The following is a 27,726-nucleotide window of genomic DNA, read 5'->3' on the forward strand; positions in this document are numbered from 1 at the left end:
TACTTACTTCTATCATTTTTACTTTTTTTGTTAAAAGTGGTAATTATCATGAACTCTATGTTGTAACCAGATATGTGTTATCTATGCACATAGATTATTTCATATATTACTTAAATCGCTATGTAAATAGTTTAGAAAAAATTAATTTTTAATAAGAATAGTAGCGAATTCACATCTTAAAAACATAGTGATTAATAAACTGTACATAAAAAATTAAATAAAAGTACTACTTACTTTATTTAATGGGTATACTTTTAAATATTAAGTAATTTAAAGTTCTAGCTTGCTGATATCTTTTTAAATAGTCAAATTGCTAATAATATGCTCCTTTTAATTATGATAGGCATATATCTATCTTCTAATAGTGTAAATAAATAAAATAAGAATGAAATTATAAGTAAAAGATAATTATAATATTATAATAAGCATAAAATTAGTAATAGAGTAGGAAAGTGAAACAAAATAGTGACATGAGAGAAGTGAAAAGAATAAAATAAAAAATAAAAGAAAGTAATGGAAAAGAAAAAACAATAGTGCCTAAAAAAGAAACAAAATAGAATAGTAAAGGCACTTTGGTCTTAAATATCAAATGGATGGACAAAATACTTATTTAATGAGTTCAAAGAAGCAAACCGCAGCTAAAGTAAAGTTCAATGGCGTCTAGTGCATTTAACCCATATATATATATATATGCAGATAGATGTTTTTTAGGTAGATGTGAATCTTTTGTATTTCAAAATTGGTGAAACAAAGAGATCATTATCCTTAAGACTACATGTTAATGATTTTCCTGATTCACTTTGCTAATGGTTCTTGTCATGAAAATGTTTTGGAACTTATCACTATCCTTTTCTTCCAATCCAACTTTATAAGAGGTAAAGACTATAACATTTGCTGTAACAGATGCATATGGCCAATTTTAGATTCCAGATTATCAGTTCTGTCATTTGAATCAACATCATATGCTTTCTATCACTAACAGCACATACAGATTTAATATTGGTGATATAAACTAATATAGGCTAGAATACTTCTTATAGAACATAAGCAATAGATGTATATTACATTTATTTTTTTTTTGTCAAAGTCAGCAGACTTTTGGACACTTTTTTACTAACCTTAACCCCGTGAAAACCCTCAAAAGTCGGCAACTTTTGAAGGTCTCACAAGAGACTAATATACTAACCACCCAAACCCCCCCAACCCCGATGTGGGATATCAACCTCCACAAGGGAGCTTGCTAGACCTAAAGAGACCCCATACCCCCTGTGATTAGGCTGATGTCTTTTTTGTCAAAGTCAACAGACTTTTGGACACTTTTTTACTAACCTTAACCCCGTGAGAACCCTCAAAAGCCGGCAACTTTTGAAGGTCTCACAGGAGACTAATATACTAACCACCCAAACCCCCCAACCCCGATGTGGGATATCAACCTCCACAAGGGAGCCTATGTATATTACATTTAGGAAAAAAGGAAAACGAGTAGTTGTACACTGAGACCTGAAAGCGTCAGAACCACAAGGAAAGAATGGGACAGTTTAGGGAGAGAACACGTGACTTGCACGCCATCCCACCTTCTTGGTCTGTCCACCAAATCTTCTACTTGAAAGTTCAACTTTTCTTTCTTGATCCGTAATCAATGTATATACACAGAAACTTGTACAGCCATAATTTATCTATACAATGCACACATCTAGCTTATATAAATTACGTTGGTGTATATCTTTTTTCTCTTCTTTTCTTTTTGGAGATCATTGTATGATATGGAGTCTCCACAACTCAATAATTTTCACTTCAACACTTTAAAGAATACATAAGTGAATGTTTCAAAAGTTTTTTTTTATCTGAAAAGAAAAAAAAACTACTCCTATAGAAGTAAAACATTTAAGAAACCCAGATTTCTAGTAGCTATATATATCTTGCTAATGAAATTAAACTTCATATTTCTGTGTGTATCATCTTTGGACTTGTTAACAACCATTTTGAAGACTTGCAATCACTGAAAGAATCTGTTGGAAAAGACTATGCTGCCAGAGCAGTGGTACCGTACTGTGGATTTTGCTGGGATGGAGGGTTATGCTAGTGAGCTGATTGATGGTAGCAGCAGAATGGGTTGGGTGTGGAGGCTTTTGAGATTCATGTATACATGGTTAATTGAGATAATTTTAGAAGCCTCCCCTGAGGTTTCTAACAATTTCACTTAATTCCCTTGAAGTTTCAAAAATTACACATACCTTCCTTATCCATTAATTCAAAATAACAATACTGGCCTTAACATTCTAATGAAACTTCCTTATGTTCTATGCTTATACAAAAAATGGTTTTATAATTTATTTTCCTTTTTTCTTCATGTTCATTTCTTTTATATTTAGTTGGAAAAAACCAAATAAAATTATCAATGTTGTCCCTGACCTCCATCCTGATCAAATGTCAAACCAGTAACATTTTTTTTGGATAACTTCTAATATTATCCAACTTTTTTGCAGCTTTTATTTGTTTTTTTTTTTATCAAAATCAAGAATAAATTAACAATAACCTAAAAACAAATGGCCCAAAATCACTACCAAACTATGATAGTTCCACCACTTAACTAGTCCACAAACTCTAAACAAAAATCAAGATGTGATTTTTTTCTCTATCTTAGAAAGAATCTATATATCCAATAAATCAGTATGAAAAGTAGTCTATTATAGTGATAGATTTATTGTTATAGTTGATTATCAAATAACAAATATTGTTATGAAAATTTTGACGCTCATTTTTTTGTAATTGTACAAAATTACTATGAAATTGTTTAGAAGAATAAATTAAATTTTATAAGATAACTGCATTTTAGGGTATTCATTAATTTTTTTGATCCTATTTTAGGATTTGGTTATCGAAAGTGTCAAATCAAGGGAGGTAAATATAATTTTTAAAACTTTGAGGGAACCAAGTGACATAGTTGAAAGCCTCAAGAGAGATTTCTGAAATTATCCGTAGTTAATCCTGCCTACGATTCAAATGCCATTGAATAGAGTTTTCAGACCTCACATTCTGGATGCTGTTTCAACTTATTGTCTTTCTTCTTGCAATTACACATACACACAGAGAAAGATGACTCCACAAGATTTATGAAAAGTTTCCCACTCCTTTCTTTCAAGAAATACTCCATTTTTTCCACAATAACCATTTTTCTCGCAAAAGCAATAAGTTGTCAAAGAAATAAGCATCTAGCTTATTTATCAAGTTTAATAAGAGTGATGATGGACAGTTTGAAATGCCAAACTGCAAGCCAAGTGTAATATCCTACAAAGTGGGTAATATTCAGGGGAAGAGAGATTTTCAGAGGTTTTAAATTATTTTTTATTGGGATTTTGTTGTTGCCAAATGGAAGTACATTCTAAAATGCATGTAATCTTAAATCCTTTTACATAACTTGAGTGATTCAAATTTAATTTAAGAATTAAACAATCCTGGAAATTTACTTACATTGATCCCAAGTTGAGCATTAAAATAAACATTCTTGTCGACTGAAAAGTGGGAAACAGATTGAATTATTATAAAGTTTAGGGTTGTTAATTAAGTGGTTATGAATTGTAACCTTCTATCCTACGGGCAATTTCCACCCCATGAAAATTGCTTTTTCCTATAGATGTCAAAAGTTCAGAGTCATCTTCTAACTACAAGTAGAAAGCATAGGTGATGAGGTAATTGCATTCTTTGTAAAAACTTATAAAAAAAGAGTCAATTATACGCTCCATATATATACCTTATATTGATTCTCCTTTTGTATTGCCATTATCAAAGTAGCCTGATGTTCCACAGCACGAATGTTCTATGAACCCCTTGAGTGTAAACTGGTAAAAAGATCAAAACAAGCATTAGTGCATTAAATCCGTTAAAGACTAAGTAGAACTCTACATACCAAGATGACATGAATCCAAAAATGTATCCGATAGATGTTTTCGCCAAATCCCTCGAATCAGTTTTGTGTGTGTGTGGTGAGTACATGACAACAAACCATATGTGCAAAAGTAGCAAACATTTCTAATCAATAGCAGGCATTTATCATTATAATTATTGAAGCCCAAAATAAGAGAAAACATTAACTCTCATATTCTACCGAAGACGATTTTAACAATGATGCGAGAAGATGGGAATTCAAATTACCTGCAACCAGTACAAATTTGACCTTAGAGTAAGAATTGTAAATCATAAAGAACCACGACTTTATTCAAGAAAACTAGATAGTACTTATGCATCATGAGACACCCAAGAAAAAAGATTGAAATATGCTTACAATATGTAGGTTTTTTCAGCCCAAGGATGCGTATGAAATGAAATTAAGGAGCAATGAAAATGTTAATAGAATTATACTTGGCTGAGAAAAGATTAGATTCGTTGGTGCTGAAGCTACTAGCTGATTAGGTTACTATCACTACTTAGTGCCATATTTTATCACGAAAAAATATGGACATATACATACATTATCTGAAGGGAGAATTCGCCCCAACACACATGTCGCACGTTCAAGGCAAGTTTAGCGACACAATTAAAAGAAAATCATGGAGAACAAAAATCTGGAGACTGAAACTTAATTATGGTTTTTTTTTTCATTTCTCTCTTATTGATTGTAGTTGTCCACTGGGTGGAAGAAGATTAAAAATTAATCTTGTTACATTTCTGAAGAACCATTGCAGTATGGGGTCAACGCAAGTCAATTATTTGACTAAACTTTGTAAAAATAAATGAATCCTCCAAAGTTATTAAAAAAAAAACTACTATCCAAGCTAGCAGCCTAGCAAACAAATCAAAAGTAAGAAACAAAAAATAATAATCTTGGAACATATGTCAGGAAGCATTACTAAAACGAACTAAGCAGTTCTTTTCACCCATGAATTTCCAGCTCCTCTCTTTAAAGAAGTACTCCATCTTTAGATCCTGACATAAGATTTCCATTTTCTTCTTGTTGTAATACAACTTCCCAGCAGAGATGACAACAGAATCCCTCACTTCCACATCGAAACTTAGTCTTTTTCTTGTCACTTCCATTCCCATGTCATCAATAGCATTTGTTTCTTCAATCTGTAACCAAATGTTTGGGGAGGCTACAGCAAACTCGACACTCTGGGTTGTTTCGTTCATTTTGTTCAGAGAAAAAGTCTCCAAAGAAGAACTTGAAATCTTATGACCATTGTAAAACAAGGACATATTCAAAGTGCAAAACCACAAACTCGTTAACAAGTTGCGGTTTCTGACCGTGAATCCCATCTTATATTGAGTGGAATTCGATATATCGAACGAGTTAATGTGGATAATTGGTACTCTTGGACGAAGAACGTACCACACAGCGAAGGTGCATGCATTAGTTGCTATTACGAGCAAAATTAGTGCCCATATCATGCAACGTAGTAACGGCCTTGCCTTGTTAAGCCCAGAAGAAGTTGATGAATGTGGTGTGAAATGCAGAGTCGAAGTTCGTATTCGTGCAGCTTCAAGATCAATGGATGCCATAGTTCATATGAGAAATATTATTGTATCACTAAGAGATGGTATATAAAAAAAAAATGTAACACGAATGACCTGAAGGACTGTTACTAAAGATTTGTACCTCTGACAATTACGTGAATAATTTGATCGCATGAGGGAGTGAAGACATCAGGTGAATGAGTTCAAGAATGTTGGAGACATGTATATAAATGTATATATATGCTAAAGTGCAACGAGTGGCTTAAGGTTCCTGTGAAACTTCCTGTGGCGGCTTTTGTTGATTAGAATGATGAAATGCCATGAAAACGACGTTCAATTTTTCTTTATTGGGCAAGATCCATTGAACTGCAGGCAAAAGTCAAAGTTAACCGTGTATACGAGCTTCTGTTTCTATGGTGGTTAATGCTGACATGAAAGGGCGCCAAGCACGGGACTCGTCTTTTTCACACTTTGTATGGATGGTCGGTTGTACAGTGTGCATATGTGATGTGGAGTTGTTAGAGACACAACAAAATTAAATATTTTGGTAAAATGTTTAAATACAGAGAAGCCTTGTATAGGATAGTTAAGAGGAAAAATCATCCATCATCCAAATGTCCATCATATTTTATCAAATGAATTTTTTTCATCTTTTACTTTTAAAATGTTAATTTTACATTTTTTACAAATTTACATTAGTAAAATTTAGTTTCAACCTAAATTTTCAATCACTTTTTACCTCAAATCATTATGTAACTCACATGCAGTTATTTAAAATTCAGATTTCATTTTTTTAATGACAAAAATAAATATGAAATGAATCAAATCTCACTCTTTTAGGAAAAAATAAATATGTTTTGGGTCACATCTTACTTTTTTAAGGATAAAAATGAATATGAATCAAATCATTTGTTTAATTACAATAAGATCTAACATTTTTGTCGCTAACAAAAGTGACCATGTATAGGTTACGTAATGGATTCAGGGTAAAAAGTAGTCGAAAATTTGGATTATGACTAAATTTTACAAATTTGAATTTGTAAAGGATGGAAATAAACATTTTAAAAGTAAATGATGAAAAAGTTCATTAAACAAAATGTAAGGAATGTTTTAAACAAATTTTCTAGGTTAAGAGATGGGTAAGTGAAATTTCATTTTCTTTGTGTATATGTGTTCGAGCAGAAAATGTTGGCAAACTGCTGTCTGTGCTTAATTTTATTAGAGATTCAAAGCATAAATCCCACTATTGAAAGTTATGCTAAAAAAAAGGAATTTGGGTGGACAAAATCATTTAAAAATTTGTACATCATGACTTTCGACAGCCAAAACATGAAAAAATTTGGAGGGTTAAAAAATGAGTAAGAAATACACTTGGAAACCTACTATACTTAATACAAAATTATGAAAAAACAATCAATTAATACTACTTACCACCGATATATTTTTTTAGGCCTTGTCTATGTAAGAATTATGGAACATGGTTTTATTAGTAGGTTTACTTGGGAAAGAGAAAAAAGACAACCTAAAATTAATTAGGACTCCAAGAAAATTCAGCAATCTATATTCTGCATTTTTTTTAAATTAACGAAAAGGTCAAATGAATCAATCCAACTTTTTTCATTCTTATATTAATTGACTTAGTTTTGACCCTTTTCTCAATTACGCCGCTGTTGCCCTTGACGTCATATTCCACGTCACATCCCATTTCAGGCACCGCATCTGCACAACGTTACGGTAGGAACTTCATCCGAGGGTCCCGGCGTCAGGGAAATGGGTCGTGTGGGCAACAAACACTCGGGTGTGTTCGAATTGTCTACCGATTCATAAGAATTCTTATAAATAATCTATGATTTTGGGGCATGCTCTGATTTGTATTATTAATCAGAATCGAGCCATTTAAACTTCTAATTACAACAAAAAATCATGAAAATGAGACAATAATAGTTGTAAGATCGATTGGCGGCCAATACAAAAATTCAATTGTAAAATTATGGTATATAATTTTAACAAAATTAACGTGTACGGGTGATCAATACATGATTATTACATCACTTTCACAAATTGTAACAAGTTATTTATGATGAATAATCATATATTTAAAATGTCATACACGATTCGTATCGTTCATAATTTACTAAATAATTAATATCAAACTTAGTGTTACACATTGTATTGAACAAGTAACACGAGTGTTTTAAACTAGAGAAATGTATAATGACACTTCTCTTTTTGTTAGTCACACTCCTATTATCATTTTTATCATATGATTTTTATTTATTAAACTATTTGATAAAACAAACAGTGAAAGTGCAGTTAACAAAAAATAGAGCAAGATTACCTTAAACTAAATGAACAATAATGCAGCCTTTGTACTACCAAAAAATATATATATATACTACTTGTGTAACAAAAAACTCACAACTTTCATCAACCACACACGGTAGATAGATTTGATGATTAACTATATAAATTCAGTGTTACACGTTGTATACCAATTGTGTACTTAAAAAAAAAAAAAATCCAAAGCCTTTCATCTACCACACTGCAGATTGGTTTGGTGACAACTTGCAGCAGTCTTTGTGGGCGATTGACCTTTCCTGGATTCCACGGTCCGTGGACTATGGAGTCAATCACCAGAGCCGCAAAGGACATACGCGGATGCTTGCAGACGCGCCTTGTACTCTTTCTCAAGTGTCCAAAGATCAATACTTCCCCTCGTTCAGTCGTCAATTAGGAAAGCACGAGGTCAACACTCAAACACGTGCAAATTTGAAACTTTTTCCAGAATATCGTGGCATGCAGAGAATGGAGGCCTAGGTTTGAACTTAACTTGGAAGTAATATATATGTTCTCAAACATGGAATTTTGGCACTAAAGGGTCTAAGCAGGTGAAACTTGGTTAAAAAGTGTAAAACTTCGAGCTGGAATGTTCAAGAACCCTTCATGTTTTAATGATCCTGAGATTAGTCCGGACAATATTCTTGATTTTCAAAAAGTTGTGTATTTAATGATCCTGATCCATTCAAACATTTTTTTTGACATTTCAAATTGTATATCTGATGAATGACATTTGTAAATTGTCCGAGAAGGCAAATTTTGTCTTCTCAACTGCATTGGTTGATGTACGGTACCAACCAACACAGTAACCTCTAAAACAATGCAACAACATGGAAGTCTGCTCAAGGAAAAGATTTGCCCAGATTTAGCTGAAAGCAAATGGAGGGAGATATTAGCCTGCGCGTGCAAATGAGAATGGATGTAACAGTACATCTGCACAAAGCATTCTCAAGATTTCTTCTGAGAATATCCCTTCGGGTGATACAAGAAGGAACAGTACTTCTAATCTCGCTAACAGGATAACAATATGATGTTCCAAAAGATATCCTTACAATTTTCTGGAACAAAAAATTATTGGGTTTATATTGTTGCCACTATGTACAAAATATTGCACTGAAAGAATTCCAAGTAAAAAGAAGATGAAAACATGTATTAAATCTATGTAGAAAACTTTTAGTGGAACTTGGAGAATGCCAAATCTTTGGAGCCCGATGAACATGCAAGGAATTAAAAAAAAAGGCTCCTACCAGCAGGGTTTTGGCTGATTGTTCATGACATCCGTCCTGAGTCTTCAAGCATCATCCCTTTGAGACTCTTAGCTAACCAGATTGCTGTCTCCCTTGGAGAAACCTTATCTTTTCCGAAAGGTTTTAGAACAACAGCAAGCTCTTCTAGTCTATTATGCTGAAGCAAATCTGCAGACAATTCTAGGAGCCCTTCTAGTGCCTCTGCCCTCTGCCGGAAAGATTTGACATCCAAAGTTTCCTTTGCTGGTGTTGTTGGGGCTTCCTCCTGTGCTACAGGAGAATTCATTATTGCTGGTTCTGAAGAATCTAACTTTGGAGCTGGAGTGAAGTGATTGGTCGGAGCTTTCACGTCCACTTCTTTAGCGTTTGCATAATCTGAGAGGTTTGATTTTAAACTCGGAGTCTCAGAGCAACCAGGAGATTTTGGTGTAGTGGCTAGGTTTTTAATATCAACATCATCTGTCACCACATTTATTAGCTTCCCCACATCTAAGTTTCTATCCACTGTATCAATCACTGGTTGATCACTTCCAACTCGGAAGCTGCTATGCCGAATGACGTGAATCACATCATCGAAAGCTGGTGGAAGATGATTACCAGTTGGTTTTTCGATAATGACATTTTGCTGAATCGTTCCCATATCTGACAGCAAATTTTTTTGGCTGGATGGCACAGGATAGATACCAAGAGTAGTGCTCTCAGGTACTGAAAGTTGGAGTTCCTTTACCATGAACTTGTCATCACCACTGGATGCAGATGGGTGGATTGCTGGAGTTGAAACATCAGGCCTATCACTTGACCTCTTAACTGAGGCTTCATCTTTAGAAGGAAGCAGCTCTTCAGAATGCCGAAACGGAATCTCCAAATCTCCAGTTGAAATCAGTTTGCTGTTATTAGCAGCCTTATCCATGCTTTGATGTCCGACATGCTCCTTTGGTGTTTCCACTAAGCACGCTTCAGATTTGTGTCTGACATGCTGCTTTGGTGTTTCTACTAAGCACGCTACAGGTTTGTTTTCAAACCCATGATTCTCTCTAGAAGAATTTTCAGGCATGTCAGAGTACGAGGAACCGACTGAACAGCTTGGCCGTGATTCTAAACTTCCAGTCTCAGTCGTGTGCTCCTGATTCCAAAATATCTGCGCTGCTAAATTAATGAATGGAGTTGTTGCATCATCACAAATCTCGAATGCTTGGATTGACACAGAAGAGGATGCAGAATTGCTGCTCTCCGTAGGAGCTCCTTTAGATGCCTTGTGAGTTTGCTGCAAAGTTCCCCTAGAAACACGTGTCATGCAGCCATTAGGCCCTGAATCAGGACTCCTCTCGGGATCTTCAGCAGTCTCAGATGGAACAATCTTATTACTTGCAGGAACAGGAGCATCAAGTCCAACATTTTTCATCCTTCCAGGGCATGATGACCGTCTCACTAGATTTGGAGGAGTTTTTTGTCTTGGCCTCAGAGGAAATCCATCTTCAGGAATATTCTTTACAGGAAGAGGAGGGATCACCTCATGTCTTGGTCTAGTCTTAGGGGTGGAATCAGAAACAGGTAACTGCAGAGAAATGTCATTAATACGAATAACAAGGTATGCTGATACCAATTGTAATGCAAGATACAGCTAGTACCTGATGCTTCAAAGATTGCATCGCAGGCCGTTTGACAGATTCAGAGCCGGCCTTGGCTGTGACAGGAGATGGCATATCTGTGTTTCCTTTTAAACCTGGTGTAACTGAACTAGGTCTGGGGATTTTGGGAGGTGCTTCAATATTAGTTTTCTGTGTACATATGCCACCAACCTTTGTTCGGTTCCTCATGGGAGAACTGTTTTCTCTGGCTTTTCCTTCTTTAAGAGCCATCATGATGTTTCTTATCATCCTTGGCTGCTTGACTTCAGAATTACATCTCTGCTCATCAGGGAAGGGTTTAATCATCTCAGCATCCTCAACATTCGTGGTGCATATGTCGGATCCATGTGGTTCATCACCTGGATGAAGCAGCCCAGAAGAAGAATCATCATCAACAGAAGCCAAGTCTGCATCACTGGTTCCTTTTTCACAGTTGTACACCACGGCCTGAACATTTCTTTCAGTTGACAGCAAACTATCTCTATCACTGCATGAGCTGTTACTACTTTGGCTTTCAGCCATATTCTTCCGAGAATCTCGAGTGGTCAGAAGTTTCTCAGGATGGTTGGCAGGAGCATGTGTGAAGGATACGCGATATTGGTCAACATATGCCTGTAGATAAGGGTGCTTTAGGATTTCAGATGCCTGCAAAATATTGTGATCATGTAGTTGTTATTACATCCTGATGAAAACTGCATATCAAAATTGTCTTCTATAGAAGATTACACTTGGCCGATGTTCAGGATTCTTTCTTAGCATGCCCTTGATAAGTGTTTTCCTGAGAAGGAAACAGGAAATGTTATTCTCTGTGAAACAAGGCATGAGCAAGTATTGCAACACAATGCAACATAATACACCAAATAAAAATAAGATTGCGATAAAATTTTCAGGGAAGCTGAGAAGATCAAAATATCATCTCATCTTCAGAGAACTGTGACATAGAAAAGCTCTTTCCAGTTCATACTGTTCAGACAAAAACAAACTGTGATGCTGTTCAGACATCACGGGCTGTTCAGGAATTTATTTACATCAAGAGTATGAGCAATTATGAACAAACATCAACTTGCATCCACAAACAATATACTAGACAATGAATGTAATAGCTTCCTAGGAAAACCACCCAGGAACCTGGAAGTGCAAATACTTGCTCATAAAAGCAAACAAAGCGTAACAAATATCAATGAATATGAAAAATGTATGCAACTATACATAAGTGACTGCATGACTGCTCGGTCACATCGCCCACATATGCTGAGGGGATTCCAATATAGATAAATGACTAAGTGATTCATAAAGGAGTATGGGTTTTAAGATGTTCACAACAATATTGATATTTGAGTAAACAGCAGAAGCCAACTTACAAGGAAGGAGAGTAACAAGAAGGCAAAGGACCTATTGATGATCTGTTGATCTTACTAATCAATCCAGCCATGTCCTGAAACACAGCATCATGCCAGAAAAAGATCAACAAGGAATCCATGCACGCAGAAAAAGCATTAAAATGAGGAAATTGCAATTTTTTGCGCTAACGTCGAGTCTATTAATTCTTAAGTTATGTCCAGTAGGAAAGCGGCACAAAAAAGCCAGTTTACTTACTTAAAAGACAAGAAGAAAGAACAAAATGCAGACAGCAAAAGTCCTCTTTTAAAAGTACATCCTTTATCTTCCAAAAGTCTCATAAATTAAGAAGAAAATGATACAATGAAATTTAAATTTAGGCTGATCCTATAAGGAGTGTTAACAGCTTAAAACATCTGGGCAAAGGAATCGTTGATGACCTCGTCAAACAGAGAAATGGTTGATAAGATTACAATAAATAGCAAATGAACAGTTGAAGTTTCATGTAGCAGTCAATTAGCACAGTCCAAGTACAAAAGGATATGGCAACTTTCAATGAGAAAAACTCTGGTCTGCAAAGTTTCACATGAACCAGCCAATCACATAACCGCCGAAAAGGTTTCAATTGAATTAATTGGATAATAGTTCTAGGGCTATTATCACACAAGAAGCTCATTTTATTGACAGGATTGGATAACAGAGAGTGACAAATACATCAACGAGGAACTAAAGGAAGTCACCAAAATGTCTCAGTTTAGTATGACCTCCCCAAGCTTTGTACAATAGAATGAGGTAATGTCCAACTTTCAAATAATCCTGTGGTTGGCACCAAATTGACAAAGATCTACCCAATATCGCTAATGTCTGGTTACGCTACAAAGGACATTCACAACATCAGACCACCATTTCCCATCCTGCACAACCTTCATCCCATGGCAACAGCAATAAAGTTTCAACAATTTTTTTTCCAGTGAAGAAGAAAACAGAAATCCACTACATCTGCAGAAGCTCAAGTCTTTGTGGTGCATAAGACTTCATACAAACCTCTACATTGGTATAAAGACAGACCTGCACCTGTTTAAAACAAAATATGTCCTGCTCACTGCACATACGGAAGCCATTTTTTCTGGTTGGCTAGTTGGTTCTTATTTTCATCTGCTGGAAGAACACCAAAGAAGCATCTTCACGGAGCCAGTTTCCTAGTCAAGACCCAGAAGGTTAACTGTTGCTGTAACCATAACCATCGGAATCGGGCTTTTGAGAACCTATTTCAAAATATCATAAGATAAGAAAAAGAGCGCCCAGCCCAACAAGTCCCATGCTTTTCCTTGGTCAACAACCAAAAAAGGTGATTTCTAGTCTACTTCTTCACTACTACTCCTACAGGCTTGATGGAGTTAAGCTGTCTGGAAGGAAGCATTTTTGATTGATCATGATATGGACCCTAGGTTCTTGAACTTGTTATCCGAAATGGCTCAGGACATTTTAACCATATTTGGGGTTGCATATCTTCAGCTCATTGTTCTTATCGTATTCAGGGTGGGTGGTCACCTTCGCAGTTTAAATGAGGAGAACATGACCAAAAGGCTGGGGCACCTTTGTTTCAATACCATCAAATCACAAATTCAGGATAAGATAAGAGTTACTACAGCTTTACTATGGTAATATGGAGCTTCCATCTGGTCAGAGGATTCAAGACGTTGCGACCCATCTACATCAGGATTCTGATTCCATGGAACAACTTCTGACTATTTTAAGAAATCTAACTGAATTGGGACTTCAAAGTAACAGATGCTATGGCAGAAATAACCTACAGCAGGTTTAAGTCTTCACAAGTTGATCCTACTGGCTTAATGTGAGAGTTATTGAAGTTGAAACCAGTTCCACAGGTAGTAATCATCCCCTGCAACATTGGGTAGCTCCATTGATCACAGCTGGCAGATGTGAAGAGAATCTTCTTGGGAGTGGTGAGAAGGCAGAGAATGGTCAAACTAAGAGTGGCAACTGGAGAGGGTTGAAGCAGTGGAATAGTAGAAGACCAGAAGAGTCGGCAGGAAGGTTGTGGAAATGAGAATGGGAAGGAAAGTGGCAGCAACAATCAGAGGAAGCAATAAAGATAGCAATGAACAGAAAGATTATTTTGGAAATGGAGGTCAGAAATCTATTCAGGAAAGAAGATTCAAGCTTTTAGAGTTACATAAGACGGCAGATGCAGGATTATGCCATTAATATGGAGTACTTATCACCTTAATATTGATTAAGCACTATAGGATCCAAAAACCAGTTCACCTGATTGTAAACAAAACAAGCCCTAAGAAACTAACGTTTTATGCTGCATGGACACCTAAGAAAAGCTGTATATCATTGGTTTTATGCAAGATCAAATGTTTCTAATAGTAGAATTTTCTATTCCATCCCTCCATCATCCAATAAGATTCAGAACTATTAATTCATAATTAGTCGCTATTATGATCCAACTGTAATTCGCAGTAGATTGATCAATGGCAGGATTGAACTGCAAAAAGAAATGCTTTTAAAAAAATAAAAAAAAATAAAGAGGATTATCAGTAAAAGAAGGCTGGATGTCTTACAAAAGCTTTAAATGCAGGCCGGTGAGCAGCCATTTCATACATACAACAACCTGTTCCAAAAAGAACAATAACAATTTCAAGACTAAAAAGAGAGGAAAAAATTTTGTAGAAAGAGATAACAAGAAGTACATGCTAGATGTCGAGTCTGATGACAGCTACTTAACAAAGTAAATGTTCAGAGTTGACAAAAGTTAGCCAAATACTAATTGAAAAACTCAGAACCAAGTAAAACTTCAAAACTCGGGTACACATATTGTGAATCCAACAAAAGATGTTACTATTTCTTTCCAGAATAACTCAAACTATGTAAAAATAAAATAAATATAAAAACCTTAGATATTTTTCTTTTTGCCTCAAGTGAATAACCATCTCCTCGACTGAATACCTTAAAGAACTAGCGAAAATGGTAAGACTTACTCAAAAGTAAACCAAAAAATTAACTTGACTAGTTCTGTCTAATTCAATCCACTCCATTGGGAAGTAAAGCAAATTTGGAAAATCTATAACCATGCACATCTCTATATGTGATAATATGCTTTTCATAATATACATAGAAAGTGAAACTCAAATGGCAAGGAGAAAGTATATGCTTCATTTCTTCGACTCTAGTGCTTGATTACCAATCAAGTCACCAATAAAAAGAGCAGTACTAATAACGCCACTAGTGTCAGAATTTTTTGATGATAATTGCATCTAATAACAAGTCACAGGAAGAAATACATAGCTTTTTGCATTGAGTTAAATACAAATGCTACATTGCAAGGAGAAAGATAGAGCAAAATTATGTACCAACCTAGCGACCAAATATCGGATTTGAAACCATATGGAATATCAGCAAGAAGTTCAGGGCACATGTAATTGGGAGTCCCAACTACCTGGGTAGAAAGAAACAAGCAATTGGTAAAACATCTTTGACACTTAATCACAGAGAAAGCAGTTGAAATATAGCAGTTATAGCTTAATTCATTAGAAAGTGCCAGATGAATTCAGATTAGCCACAATGAGCCAAGGCTGAAATTCTCTAACCAAATCCCTGCTACATGCTTATAAGTCATTTAAGTTTAACCAAGAACTCATTGTAAGGCAACTAAAGTAAAACGATACTTAGATCATTTCTCTTGAAAGGAAAATCCTTGTAGAAAAGTGCATTATTTGTCTCTTCAAATTATAGCAGGTATCCTAAACATGCTAGTAAAAAAAGGTTGATTCCTAAAAAGACAATCAATAGATACAAAGAGAGATACATACTGAAGAAGCCAAGTCATCAGCCTTCAAAGTTTTAGCAAGTCCAAAATCCCCTGGACAAGAATGACAGTTTCCAATATAAAAATCAGTATAAAGGTTTATACAAATTGAGCATGTCATTCAATATTCAATTGAGAAAGCTGAACTCACCAAGACGAACATCTTGATCTTTTGTGAGAAAAATGTTAGAGCACTGCAAGAAGAGGTGCAGAAATAAGTCATAATCTCAACATAAATTCCTAAAAGCCCAAAATTTCAACTGGTACTGGGGTATATACTTTAAGGTCTCGATGCAGAACAAAGTTGGAGTGCAGATATTCCACTGCCAACAGTAGTTGAGTAAACCACTTCAATAGTTTCTGCATGATCCACATTGTCAGAAGTAGTCAGATAACATAGATATAATTACCAAGCATATCTCAAAGTTACTGAAATTCTAAGTTAAAACTTATCTTCTTAAAGAATATTGAAATATGTTGCACATAACTCAATAACAGCACCACCCCTTTATTTGTTGTGATTCAACAAAAATCATTTTCCCAACTAAAAAAGTGAAAGGAATACCTCTTCCGGGAAGTATTGCCCATTTGATTTCTTCATGAGTTCAGCCCTGATAAAGAGGTATGCATAAAGAGAATTTAACTGTCAATATCAGAAATGACGTGAACACTAAAACCGATATAGGATTCATTTTCAGTATAAAACTTACATGTCACCACCTTCACAGTAGCCAGTAACTATGCAAACATAACAACCCTACATTATGAACAAACATTGCATCAAAAACAGCTGATAAAGTACTAGCAACAATAACCAATGACCAAGTATAGATTTTATGATTCATCTCACCTTCTCCACCCATGCCTCCTTGAATTCAACAATATATGGGTGCTGAATTCTAGAAATTAAAGCCATCTGCATGTCCAAATTGGCAAAATGTCGATTATCAATTTCACCTCACCTTAACCACATATTAACCAGCAGATACACGCAACTAGAGAGGGCGCAAAACTTAAAAGTTTGGAGCAAACGGGAAATAAATACGCGAAGAGCGTTCCAAATTCAACCAAATTGCAATAATCAATTGTTTCGCCAAAAAAAAAAAAAAATTCAATCATTTTCATTTCTCTTCACACCCCCCCCCCTCCCCCCTCACACCCAAGAAGTGTACCTCTTGATGAGCAGATCTTCTGCAACGCTCAGTTTGTCGAGCTAATCGAATCTTCTTCAATACATACCTAAAATGAATATCGACACAATCCAACAAAAGATTCTGAACAGATACTCCAAAAATCAATCTACATTACAGAATATATAGAAATAAATTGACAACAACCACATTGCACCTACCTCTTTCTCTCCAGCTTATGATTGACTAAAATGGCTGCTCCAAAAGCCCCTCTGCCAATCTGCTCCATGATCTCATACTGATCCATTCTTGACTCCATTCTCAAACCTCCCAAATCCACTCAAAAAACAATCTTTCTCCAACTAAAAACACCCCAAATTTACACACTCAAGAAACCCAATAAACACTACAAAAAGATAAAATCCTTGGATCTTTTCCACCGTCTTTGACCCATTTCAACATCAAATTCAAACAAACCAAAAGAACCCACCTGGGAAAATGCATTACCAAGCCTGATTATCTACTCAACACCGAAAATGCTTTCTGGGCTTTTCACTTCTATGAATGCTATACAAACTAGTGTCTGTCTGTGTACGTGAAGCGCTCGTTTCTCTCCTTCTTGGGCTGTTGTTGGCTGTTTAAGGTCTGTTTTCTGATCTAAACAAACAGTTCCTACAGGTGTTCTCTTTCCAAATTTTTTGTGAAAGAGCAAGTGAGACAGGACATCATTAGCACTATTTTAATTGGAAAAAAGAAAGCACTAATTTTTTAAATTTGGGAAGTTGTGTAAAGAGAAAAAGTAAATTAATAATAATATGGTTTAGTGGCTAATCATGGTTGGGGAGAGATAGCAAGAGAGGTAGGTTTAGTTACAACTTCCAACCAAATTCTGTCTCTCACTCACTCCCATTGTCTTCTTCTCTTCCTTCCTTGCCTCTCTGATTTCTGTGCAGTAACTGCAGCTATTTAATGGTAGTGTACTACACTGCTGTTACTATTTTCCTAGGAGGGAAAGGTATATTCTTGAGGAGAAGCATCCCTTAGCTAGAAATGGTTGTAGGTAGGAGCATTAATCTTGTCTACGAAGGAAGATTAATAATTAACCCGATTTGGAACATGTTATTCAACTAATTTTTAGACTTTGAACATGTTAGGGTAAAAATTGCTCTTTTTTAATTATATCTATAGTGTTCCTAAATCAAGTTATAGAATATAAACATCCGTAATACAAAAAGATGTCATGTAACTGATGCATGATATCAGCCTGTGCATCACATATACGGTTCGGATGTGAAGAGTTATATCTGCACCTCTTTTTTCTAAATTCATGTTTTATATAAGATTTAATATTATGGTACAAGTCAATACTGCATTCAATGTGCAAAATTCAAAATAGAAAAGTTTAGATTTATTTCATCCGGTTTTGAAATGTCAATTACAGTTTTGCATAGTCTATTCGATTATTAATATTAGGGGTTCACAAATTTACGACGGCAGTTTTACTACGTGAGACTCATTTAAATTGCTATTTTTGGAGTTTTTGAAGAAAAAAGTATATTGTAACAATTTAATGTATGTAAAATAAAATTTTGATTAAGAAATATATTCACGAAAAGTCTAAAAAAAATTTTTTAGTAGAAAACTATAATTCAAACACCACCTAAGTTACGACCTTTTGCTAATGAAAATGGGTCAATTAGTTTTACTACTTGACTTTCAACAATTTCTATGGAACATTTGATTCATTCATGACTCCTTTGACTCATCCATTATTACAAATGAGCCATTTCATTTAACCGAAGTCTAACTTTAGTCTAACAACTGTGGAGCAGATTTCACAAATTCTTGGAAACATATTCTTGGAGAATTGAGGTCAAGACAGAGTTATTTAAGTCCATTTTGTATTGTCTTAATTTCACTTTTCCGTCATTTGACCAAAATTTATAGTGGCACGTATACAATTATCAAGAATTGATGATGAAATTAGCAACTTAACTTCATGGGATAATTTTAGAAACCTCCCTTGAGGTTTTAATTAATTTCACTTAGTAAAACTGAAATTTGAAAAATATCACTTGCCTCCTTTACTTTTGACTTTTGTAACATTATCGACCCATTTCAAAATATATTATTAAAAAAACTCATTTTTGGATAGAGAAGATGTTGTCATTCCAAAAGTACCTTTTGTTGTCATTTTTTTTCAAAATTAAAAATATGTTAAGAAAAGCTTGAAATCAATAGACAAATTATGTGAATGTGCAATTTTAGTGGGATATAATATAACACTAGGGTTTAAGGTATAAATAATTTATTTTTAAGAGAGTATTCAAGGTGTTTTCAAGCCAAAAAATATTATTAATTTACTACAAAGCATTTGCAATCAACTTAGGAAGTTTTTCAAATTGTTAGAATTTATGAAAACTAGAAAAAAAAGCACGTTTAATATTATTTTTAGAAACTCATTTAAGATGCTTTTAAAGACCAAAAAGAAATTATTCTTTTGCTGAAAAGTGTTTGTGAATTTCTAAAGTTTATGTTTATTGTACCGACTGATGACATGAAAACTATTAAAAGGTCCTTCAATACTGTTAACATCCTATAATTTTCAACTACAAAACCAAATCGGCCAAGTTTTTAAAAGTTTAAGAGATTAACGAGATTTTTTATGAAAATAAAAAAGGTACACAAGAAAAGTGGAATATTAGAATGAAAATATATTCTCTATCCAAAAAGGAGTTTTTTTTTTAACAATATATTTAAAAATGGATTTACATTGTTACAAAAAGTTGAAAATATGGGAGATAAGTAATTTTTTCTCAGTTTAAGAATGCTAATTAAAATTATCAAAAATATTGGGAGAGGTTTCTGAAATTATCCATAACGTCATTGAAGAATGAAGCCGAGCTCATGGGACTGCTTACCTTCCGCCGACACACCCAGCTGGTTTTTCAGCCAAAATTAAATACTCTACGCGCTAGCGCATAGCCATCAAATAGAGATGACCCCTTAACAACTCATGATGGTGAGATGCAGCTTCATCATCACCGTTGACCACAAAATATGGGTCCTACTAACTTTAATCCCAACCACCAATTTCACAGAATTTTTTTTTGTTTTGACCAAAATATTTTAGCTACCTAATCCAGTACAATTTCTCAATGATTAGATTTTGTGATGTACGAAGGATCGTAGTAGGGTGTATTAATGGGGGTAGGGATCTAATTAGGGGTGCATATAATTTTGATTACCATGTGCTTGCATGCATTATGCTCCCCGGCTAGCACTGCGCCCATGCACCTGCCCATTGAGTGGCCTTGATGCAACTACAAATTTAAAAGAAATATGTGTTTTGATATATTTAATTGGGAATAGTAGTAGTTTTTTAAGATTATTTTGTATAAAAGTAATCAATCCAATTCAATTTTAAAAAACGGAGTTGCTAATTATCTCTTCACATTTCACACTCCACTGGGGGGAAAAAAAAAATAAAAGAGCGAGCGGTTTTCTTGTGACCTCAAAACGTTACTTCGGTTTGGATGATTATTTTTGAAGTATTTTTGAAAATTTTTACCGTACCTTTACTGGTATTTTTTTATATGATATAAAAGTTATTAAAAAACGTATTGCAATTTTTTCAAACCCACAGAAATATTTCACCCCTTGCCAGAGATAGTGTGGCACCATGCAGACATTTATTCCCAAAACCCATAAAAGGGGATTTAAGGCACATCACCCCTACCAAAAATGGTGGTCCTTTCTTTGTCATGAAATAATAACGACAATGGTGTCTGTGAGTAAATTAAAGAGAGGACGATTAAATAAAGCTTTTCATTTTGTGATTGTAAAATTTGAAGTGAAAATGAACATACATGAGGAAGTAATTCTTGATGTTATACCATCTACATCACCTGAAAATAATCTTGAATGAATATTCTACCCAATGTTCATTGAGTTTCTAAAGCTTAGGAAGATTTTCTTTGGTGCGAGTGAGCTGCTAAAGGGACCATAGAATTGCCCTACTTTAGGAAGCCAGAGGATTGATAGCAAGCAAAATAGTTCCCAAGTCCCAATCTTGTTGTCCTAAGCAAAGGTACTAAGTCATGATAAAAGAAATCATAATACTAAGGAGACGTCAAAGGAGGGGCAAAGAAGCATCCTGAAACAAAAGAAGACATGATAAAATTGCCAACACATAAATTAAAGGGAACGCCATTCAAGTCCCCTCAATTACAATAATATTACATAGGATGGAAGGTGCTCTTGGAGGGGTACTTACAAAGTTACAACATTGACCCCTTTAACATGGCTGATATTCCCTAGGTGTTTTCATGTGTCACATGACAAAACTTGCAATTGAAAATTGAGGATCAAATGATAATAATAATGATTAAAGAAAAGTGTAGGGTTTTTTTTTTTTTTTTTTTTTTTTTTTAAAAAAAAGGTCTTCTTAATACTTATAAGCCTACCTTTGTAAGAGATGTTTTGTTTGCAGTACCTTACCGGTTCTTGAAATACGCTACTCAAAAACTCAATTGCTGTATACTAATTAATATGACAGATAAGCGTCAAAAGTGCAGTGCAGTGGTATGACATGATATTACAAGTAACTAATTTTTTCAGAACAAAAAAGTTTTCATGTATTGAAACTTCAAAGCCATCAAGGACTATTAAGTATTTCTTATGGAACTACACAAGTTCATGAGTACAAAATGTTAAAGAAAATTACACGAAATTTGCTATTTCAGTTCACGAGTACAAAACGTTACTTTATTCACACCACTGTCTATTCTTTCCTCTCTCTTTTTTCTTTTCTTTTTTTTTAAAAAAAAAATTAGGTATCAAAAGAAAATCTGCAATAACCCTCAAATCTCAATATGCTAATCACGTTAGATTTAGACATGTCAATAAAAGGACAAGCATGCATGTCAATTCTCCTCACACTGGCGTAAACTTTAATTGACAAAAAATTGTTCATGCTGCTATTAGTAGTAAAATTGTCATTTGACAATGGCAGATGTTAAACTGCCGCTGCCAATTGTCTGTTTTTGTTTGATATATCCGACTGCATGGGGGAGGGAGGTCCGGGGATTCTCATTTGCCTCTAAATTCCAAGCTCCAAAAGGCCGATAAATTACTGTATTTTTGTCTCAGTAATAGGCTGTAATTCTCATTCTGAATTCTTTATTCTCATGCTCACATGAAGATTCTACACAACAAATATAAACATCTACATGGGTTTGTACTAGTGTCCCTGTTAGCTTCAAGACCACAATTGCAACTGAGATTTTGAGTACTTTATGCGAAGCCAAAATTGTAGAAAAGTACTACTATAAAAGATGGGTTACATGGATTGCTGCCTAGCTGGTCATGTAATTAATGTAGAGCTATATATAAGCACTGCATGGGAGTATCGAGTAAGTATCATGTTGGATGAACATGTAATTGATATAGTTTAATCTTTAATCACATGATAAATTACTATTTTGGGAATCAAGTTTATTGGTTTACTTTTGGCATTGATTCCACCATTGATTTTAATCTTTGTCTTGTCACCCAAAAAAAATCAATATTCACTTTCTTTCCACTTGTCTATCACACTTGCCAATGAGGTAAAATGGGAAATCACCTTTCGCTCTATGGACCACTTTTCTTCATTTTGAATGTTCTTGATTCTGATTATGATGCTAGCTAGAGTTAGTAACCCCCCAATAATGGAGTATCATTAGGTGGGGGTTAACCATATTATTAAGAAAACAATATTGCTTAATCATGGTTTCGTTAACTGTCCTATTAAAATCATGACTTCTTAACACCTTGACATTGAGAAAGTAACCAGAAGATTATTAACGTAACATGTATGCATGAAACAGAAAATCTTTATAAACGTAACTTTTGACAAAATGGATGGTACACAGTACATAGTCTATCATGAAAGATCATTTGCACACAGGAGTCATCATTAGATAAACCAAGTATGAAACTGTAACTAATTTCTCAAGTATGGTTTATTTCACAGGTCTTTATAATTTTTTTTTTCTCATCTGCAGTTCTTTCTTCTTCTTTTTTTTAACCTTTTAAAGATGATCTGCAGTTCTGTAATGAGCTTCACTACGCTTTCTATGCATCAAGGCAAACATTGCAACATTATTACTAGTCTATTATGGCCATCGACCACATTTTTCGTGGGATACATTTCCATCCACAAATTCTAATGGGAATTTAACTGGAAGAAGTGTGTAAATTCTACAGGATTAATATGAAAATCAGTTATCCATTGCCTTCTCTTTCTCCTAATCTGTATAGGGTTTTTGCCCTAAATCTGATCAGCACCTTCACTTTCTCTTGTCATACATTTGGTCTGTAATTATACCATGAGGTATAGTGCAGTTCTTCCTGCTGAAAAGGTTTCAAGAAATTGTAATTACCAGTCATGACTCATGAGAAAATGTCAAATTGTTGCCACAAAATAGATTTTCAGACTCCCTCTTTTAGAAGATTTTTACAGGTAGTCCACCCTCCTGAGGACATAATCTTTTGCTTTATTTATGAATATTATTTTGGGTCCGAACATGTTCGATTTATTTCATGGCACAAAATCTTGTTTGATAGTAAAAAAAAAACCGAGTGGTCCTTTACCTGCCAGCTTAGGTTATTGAATAAAGTTAAAGCCGCATGATCGACTTTCTTGGAATTTTCTTGTTTCTTCTCTTCGTTTTTGCTTGAAGATGGCCACATGCATTTATCTCAAAGTACAAGAGTACATGTGACTGTGAATGTTTAGTTTATTGGCTTCATTCTTAAAATAGCACTGTTCAAGATCACCATTATTGCTTACTATAACAATTCTGGAAATTTATATGTATGTTTTGAAAAAAAGTTGTTTTTGTGGGGTGGGGTGGAGGGGGGGGGGTAAAAAGTTTTAGTGGCAAAATAACTTTTCTATATTAAAAAATTTGATTAAATAATACTTCAAACAAAAAAGTAACAGAAAAGTAACAGAAAAGCATTAAAAAATTATCAAACACTTTTTGACGAGTTTTTATCATAAAAATGAATAGACATGCAATTTCACCAAGGCTTAAATTGATCTCAATATCAATTGTAACCTGGCTAACACCATGTAGGACCAGCAATGAGCATAAAAAGTCACAAAATATGATTATTCGGGAAAAACTTTCAACCACAAGAAAAAAAGAAAGAGTTTGAGAGTCGAACTGCAAATTTTAAAATTACTAACATGACCGTTTAGAGTTTAATGTTTCTATGCCTCCTTATATTTGTTCTCTTGGTTATAAATTATAATCATTGGACTTATGGATTTCTAATCAGAGCCAAGATACCATTCATAATTAGGGGTGGCCTAGTGGACCATTTCATACCATAATTTGTTGCTGTAAGTTCAAGAATTAGGTGTTTTTCAAATCTCTTGAAGGCTCTGAAATTGATATGCTCACCTATTAGGTCCACGCAGCCCCCCACCTTCAAAATAATGAAGAAAATAAAGTGAAATTTCATTATAACCTATGATTTTCTACCTGAAAAGTCTTCACCTTGAAGCTGTATTTTAATGTGATAAAGGGTTTTTTTCTTTCACATTTCCCTTTAGCTTTTCCTTGTAATTGCCCAAATGTTGAATCTATGTATTAATGACACTTCTTTTGTTTTTTCTTCCTCATGCATGGACAAATAAATTAAGATGGATTAAAAGGCGAATAAATTCTTAGCCAAACAACCACAGGGGTTTGTTTGGATATCATCTTATTTTTAAAATTTTTTTGCTTATATCATGAATATATTTTTCAAACATAATTTTTCTATTTTCAACTACCATTTATCTCACATATCACATTATAAAAAGTATTACAGTATTATTTCAAATAATTTTTTAAATAATTTTCTATCCAAACACGATATATGCCTAACTAAGCCAAAAACCTGACAATCCAAAGCCCAATATTTAAATGGTTTAAGTCCAAAAGTTAAAGATCTGGATAGGCTTCTGGGCAACACAAACACCAAAGCTAGCTTACAAGCAAGCCCACTTCTAACTTGGCTTTGTCCAACAAGGCTGGTAACTTTGTCATCATGGCGTTAATGGGCTTGCAAATTGTCGATCAATCTCCTTCACTTTGACATGGTATTTTGTAAGTGGCAATTTCACAAACATATTATTTTGTGTTGTTCTGTGATGGAGACTCTAAACTTTAGAAAGGAGAAAGAGCAAGACCTGGGAGTTAAATAAGGAATTTCAAAGTTGCCTAGTAGTTAATGTTGCAGTTACTAACTTTACTATTATTTGAAATAATTACTGTAATAATTCTATGATGTGATATATATGAAATAAAAAAAGGTAGCTGAAAAGATAAAACAAGTTGATTGAAAAATATGTCTGACATATATGACATAAAAAAGTGATTAAAAAACATGTTTATGATGCAAGCAAATAATTATGGAAAATGTTATTTATATTCCCTTTTTCGTTATTTGCACTTCCACCATTTGTTCTATCATATAGTTTTTAAATGATAGTGGATGCGTGAATAATAAAATGAGAGTACAAATAACATTTCTCATAATTATTTGCAAATAATGCCTATCCAACACAAATTGGCAAAATGGGCGGGATGCATTTTGGAGAATGATAAATGGGCTCATGCGCAAACAGAACACAGCTTAAGGGATCCACCCAATTCCCTTAACGCTCCCCGTTAAGACATCTAAGGCTTCAAAAGAGGTTAATAAAGGGCCCGCCCAAAACTTAATAGAATTTTTTTTTTTTAACTTAATACAACTTATGGGAACTTTAAACGGCAAGGGGAAATTCCAAAAGGGCAAAAAAAAAAAAAAAAAAAAAAGGCAACAATCTGTACAACCTCAAAACCTTTCTCGTATAATTTAATCACACTCCTTCTATCATTTTAATCGTATAATTTTCATTTATCAGATTATATGATAAAACAAATAGTGAAAGTGCAAATTACAAAAAATAAAATACAAATAACATTTTCCATGATTTAATTGCAAACAACTTAAACATCACCTTTTTTATTTTTGCATTGGTTTTCCATTCTAACTTCCGGCCTTTATGTAAGCATTAACCCGACGACTTTTCTTTTTTTTTTTTTTTTAACTCTAGCAAAACTCAAATTCGATGCTTTTGACTTTCAATCAATGTTCTTATCAAGTCAAGTAAGATGGTTGACCTAGTATTTTCACATGAAGTTCTTTTGACACGGTCATGGCCAACTTGAACAAAAATTAATGTATAGTATCAACTAGTACTTGTTTAAACCCAAGAAGCAAAAGTCAACTACAGAAGCAGGAAAAAATAAAGCTTAATGGGAAAGTTCTTCAATCCCATGATTCAAGGGACGCCAGCTGATGAACATTCCTAGAATCCTTCTCACTAGTTGACAAACATGTTGGTACATGTCTTTCTTTAGTAGTATTTCTCAAGGCACAATTTATAGTTTTATTGAATGAAATCTTGATCAAAAGTCTTATCTAAAAAAATTCTTCAAGTCGACCAAGTAAACACCAACCACTTTCCTTGCCACACAAATGTTTCTTCTCGTTTATCAGCTCTTTCTGGGGCCAATTTCTTCTCTCTGTCATTCATTGCAAATCTTGTTTACTAGATAAACATCATGTTGTTTTTGTGATATTAGTACAGAAAAGGAAGAGGGATACTGTTGGAGGAAGAGTTGGATGGAGAAGGCAGGGGACATGGGAATTGGAAGAGGAGGGAGGAGGGTGGTGGTGATAGGAGGTGGAGTAGCTGGCTCCCTCATTGCTAAGTCTCTTCAGTTCACTGCAGATCTCACCCTCATTGATCAGTAAGCTCTCATTCTGATTTTTTTCCTCTGCTGATCATTACCGGAATTTAGACACTTCAATTGGCTCTCGTATGATGAGTTTCTTTAGTAGTCATTATTGATATCTACTTTTGTCTGTTTTGCCTTTATTCTTCATCTTGCACAGTTAATATTTGGTGGCTTGAGATAAATTCTGCTTCGCTTACTTGTTCAGGATAAAATAGTTGCAATATAACTTGCTCTTCTGTGATATTATAATCAGGAAAGAGTACTTTGAGATCCCATGGGCAAGCTTAAGAGGAATGGTGGAGCCTTCATTTCCAGAGAGATCAGTGATCAACCATAAAGATTACCTGACTAATGGCCGTCTTGTAGTATCCAAAGCCATCAATATTACCAATTCTGATGTCTTAACTGCAGAGGGTCGCCTTGTTGCTTACGATTACCTGGTCATTGCTACTGGCCATGATGATCCCCTTCCCAAGATTAGAAATGAGAGACTTACCGAGTATCAAGCAGGTATTATTGCATTGGTATAGCTCCTATCTATACTATCTGCAGAGAAGTAAATCATACTATCTATAGCTACAGACCAGCAAATTATACTATCTATTGCTGAAATTTACAAGTGAACAACAGACACGCAGATTAAACTTCTATAGAAATGGTATAGCTACAGACAAGCAAATTATACTGTCCATAGAAATGGTATAGGTACAGACAAGCAAATTGTACTATCTATTGATGACATTTGTGTGTGAACTAGGAGTGAACGTGCTATGTTTCATTTTACCTTGACAAAAAGTTTTGCAGGGCAAACGCATGCTTGGAGTTGTAAGGATTTTCTGATCTGTTGTTTTCTGGATTTATAATGACTCAAGCACAAAATTAGATTCCACAACTAAATTAGATGTTGGCCTAATTTTTCACTAGGATATTATTTTT

General features: G+C 34.5%; 3 protein-coding genes across 3 annotated transcripts; 1 reads left to right on the forward strand and 2 right to left on the reverse strand.

Annotated features, from left to right (window-relative positions):
• Positions 1-4,833: 4,833 nt before the first annotated feature.
• On the reverse strand, positions 4,834-5,496 carry LOC113758426. Its single transcript, XM_027301283.1, has one exon. It carries the CDS (start codon positions 5,494-5,496, stop codon positions 4,834-4,836), a length of 663 nt encoding a protein of 220 aa, XP_027157084.1.
• Positions 5,497-8,698: 3,202 nt separating this feature from the next.
• Positions 8,699-17,878, reverse strand: LOC113758431 (serine/threonine-protein kinase Nek5-like). The gene is made up of 14 exons (XM_027301290.1): positions 17,188-17,878; positions 17,009-17,075; positions 16,687-16,752; positions 16,547-16,593; positions 16,402-16,447; positions 16,116-16,196; positions 15,988-16,030; positions 15,841-15,890; positions 15,386-15,467; positions 14,593-14,642; positions 12,025-12,098; positions 11,390-11,441; positions 10,664-11,308; positions 8,699-10,590 (listed from the first exon to the last, which is right to left on the reverse strand). Exons 1-14 carry the CDS (start codon positions 17,283-17,285, stop codon positions 9,058-9,060), a joined length of 2,934 nt encoding a protein of 977 aa, XP_027157091.1. The 5' UTR covers positions 17,286-17,878; the 3' UTR covers positions 8,699-9,057.
• Positions 17,879-26,275: 8,397 nt separating this feature from the next.
• On the forward strand, positions 26,276-27,300 carry LOC113758432 (the record flags this gene model as incomplete). The annotated part of the gene is made up of 3 exons (XM_027301291.1): positions 26,276-26,391; positions 26,640-26,802; positions 27,044-27,300. Coding segments are annotated over exons 2-3 (385 nt in total), but the record flags the coding sequence as incomplete, so codon positions are not given.
• Between the last annotated feature and the right edge of the window lie 426 nt (positions 27,301-27,726).

This window comes from Coffea eugenioides, unplaced genomic scaffold (assembly GCF_003713205.1).
Source record: "Coffea eugenioides isolate CCC68of unplaced genomic scaffold, Ceug_1.0 ScVebR1_506;HRSCAF=1195, whole genome shotgun sequence".
NCBI classification, from domain to species: Eukaryota; Viridiplantae; Streptophyta; class Magnoliopsida; order Gentianales; family Rubiaceae; genus Coffea; species Coffea eugenioides.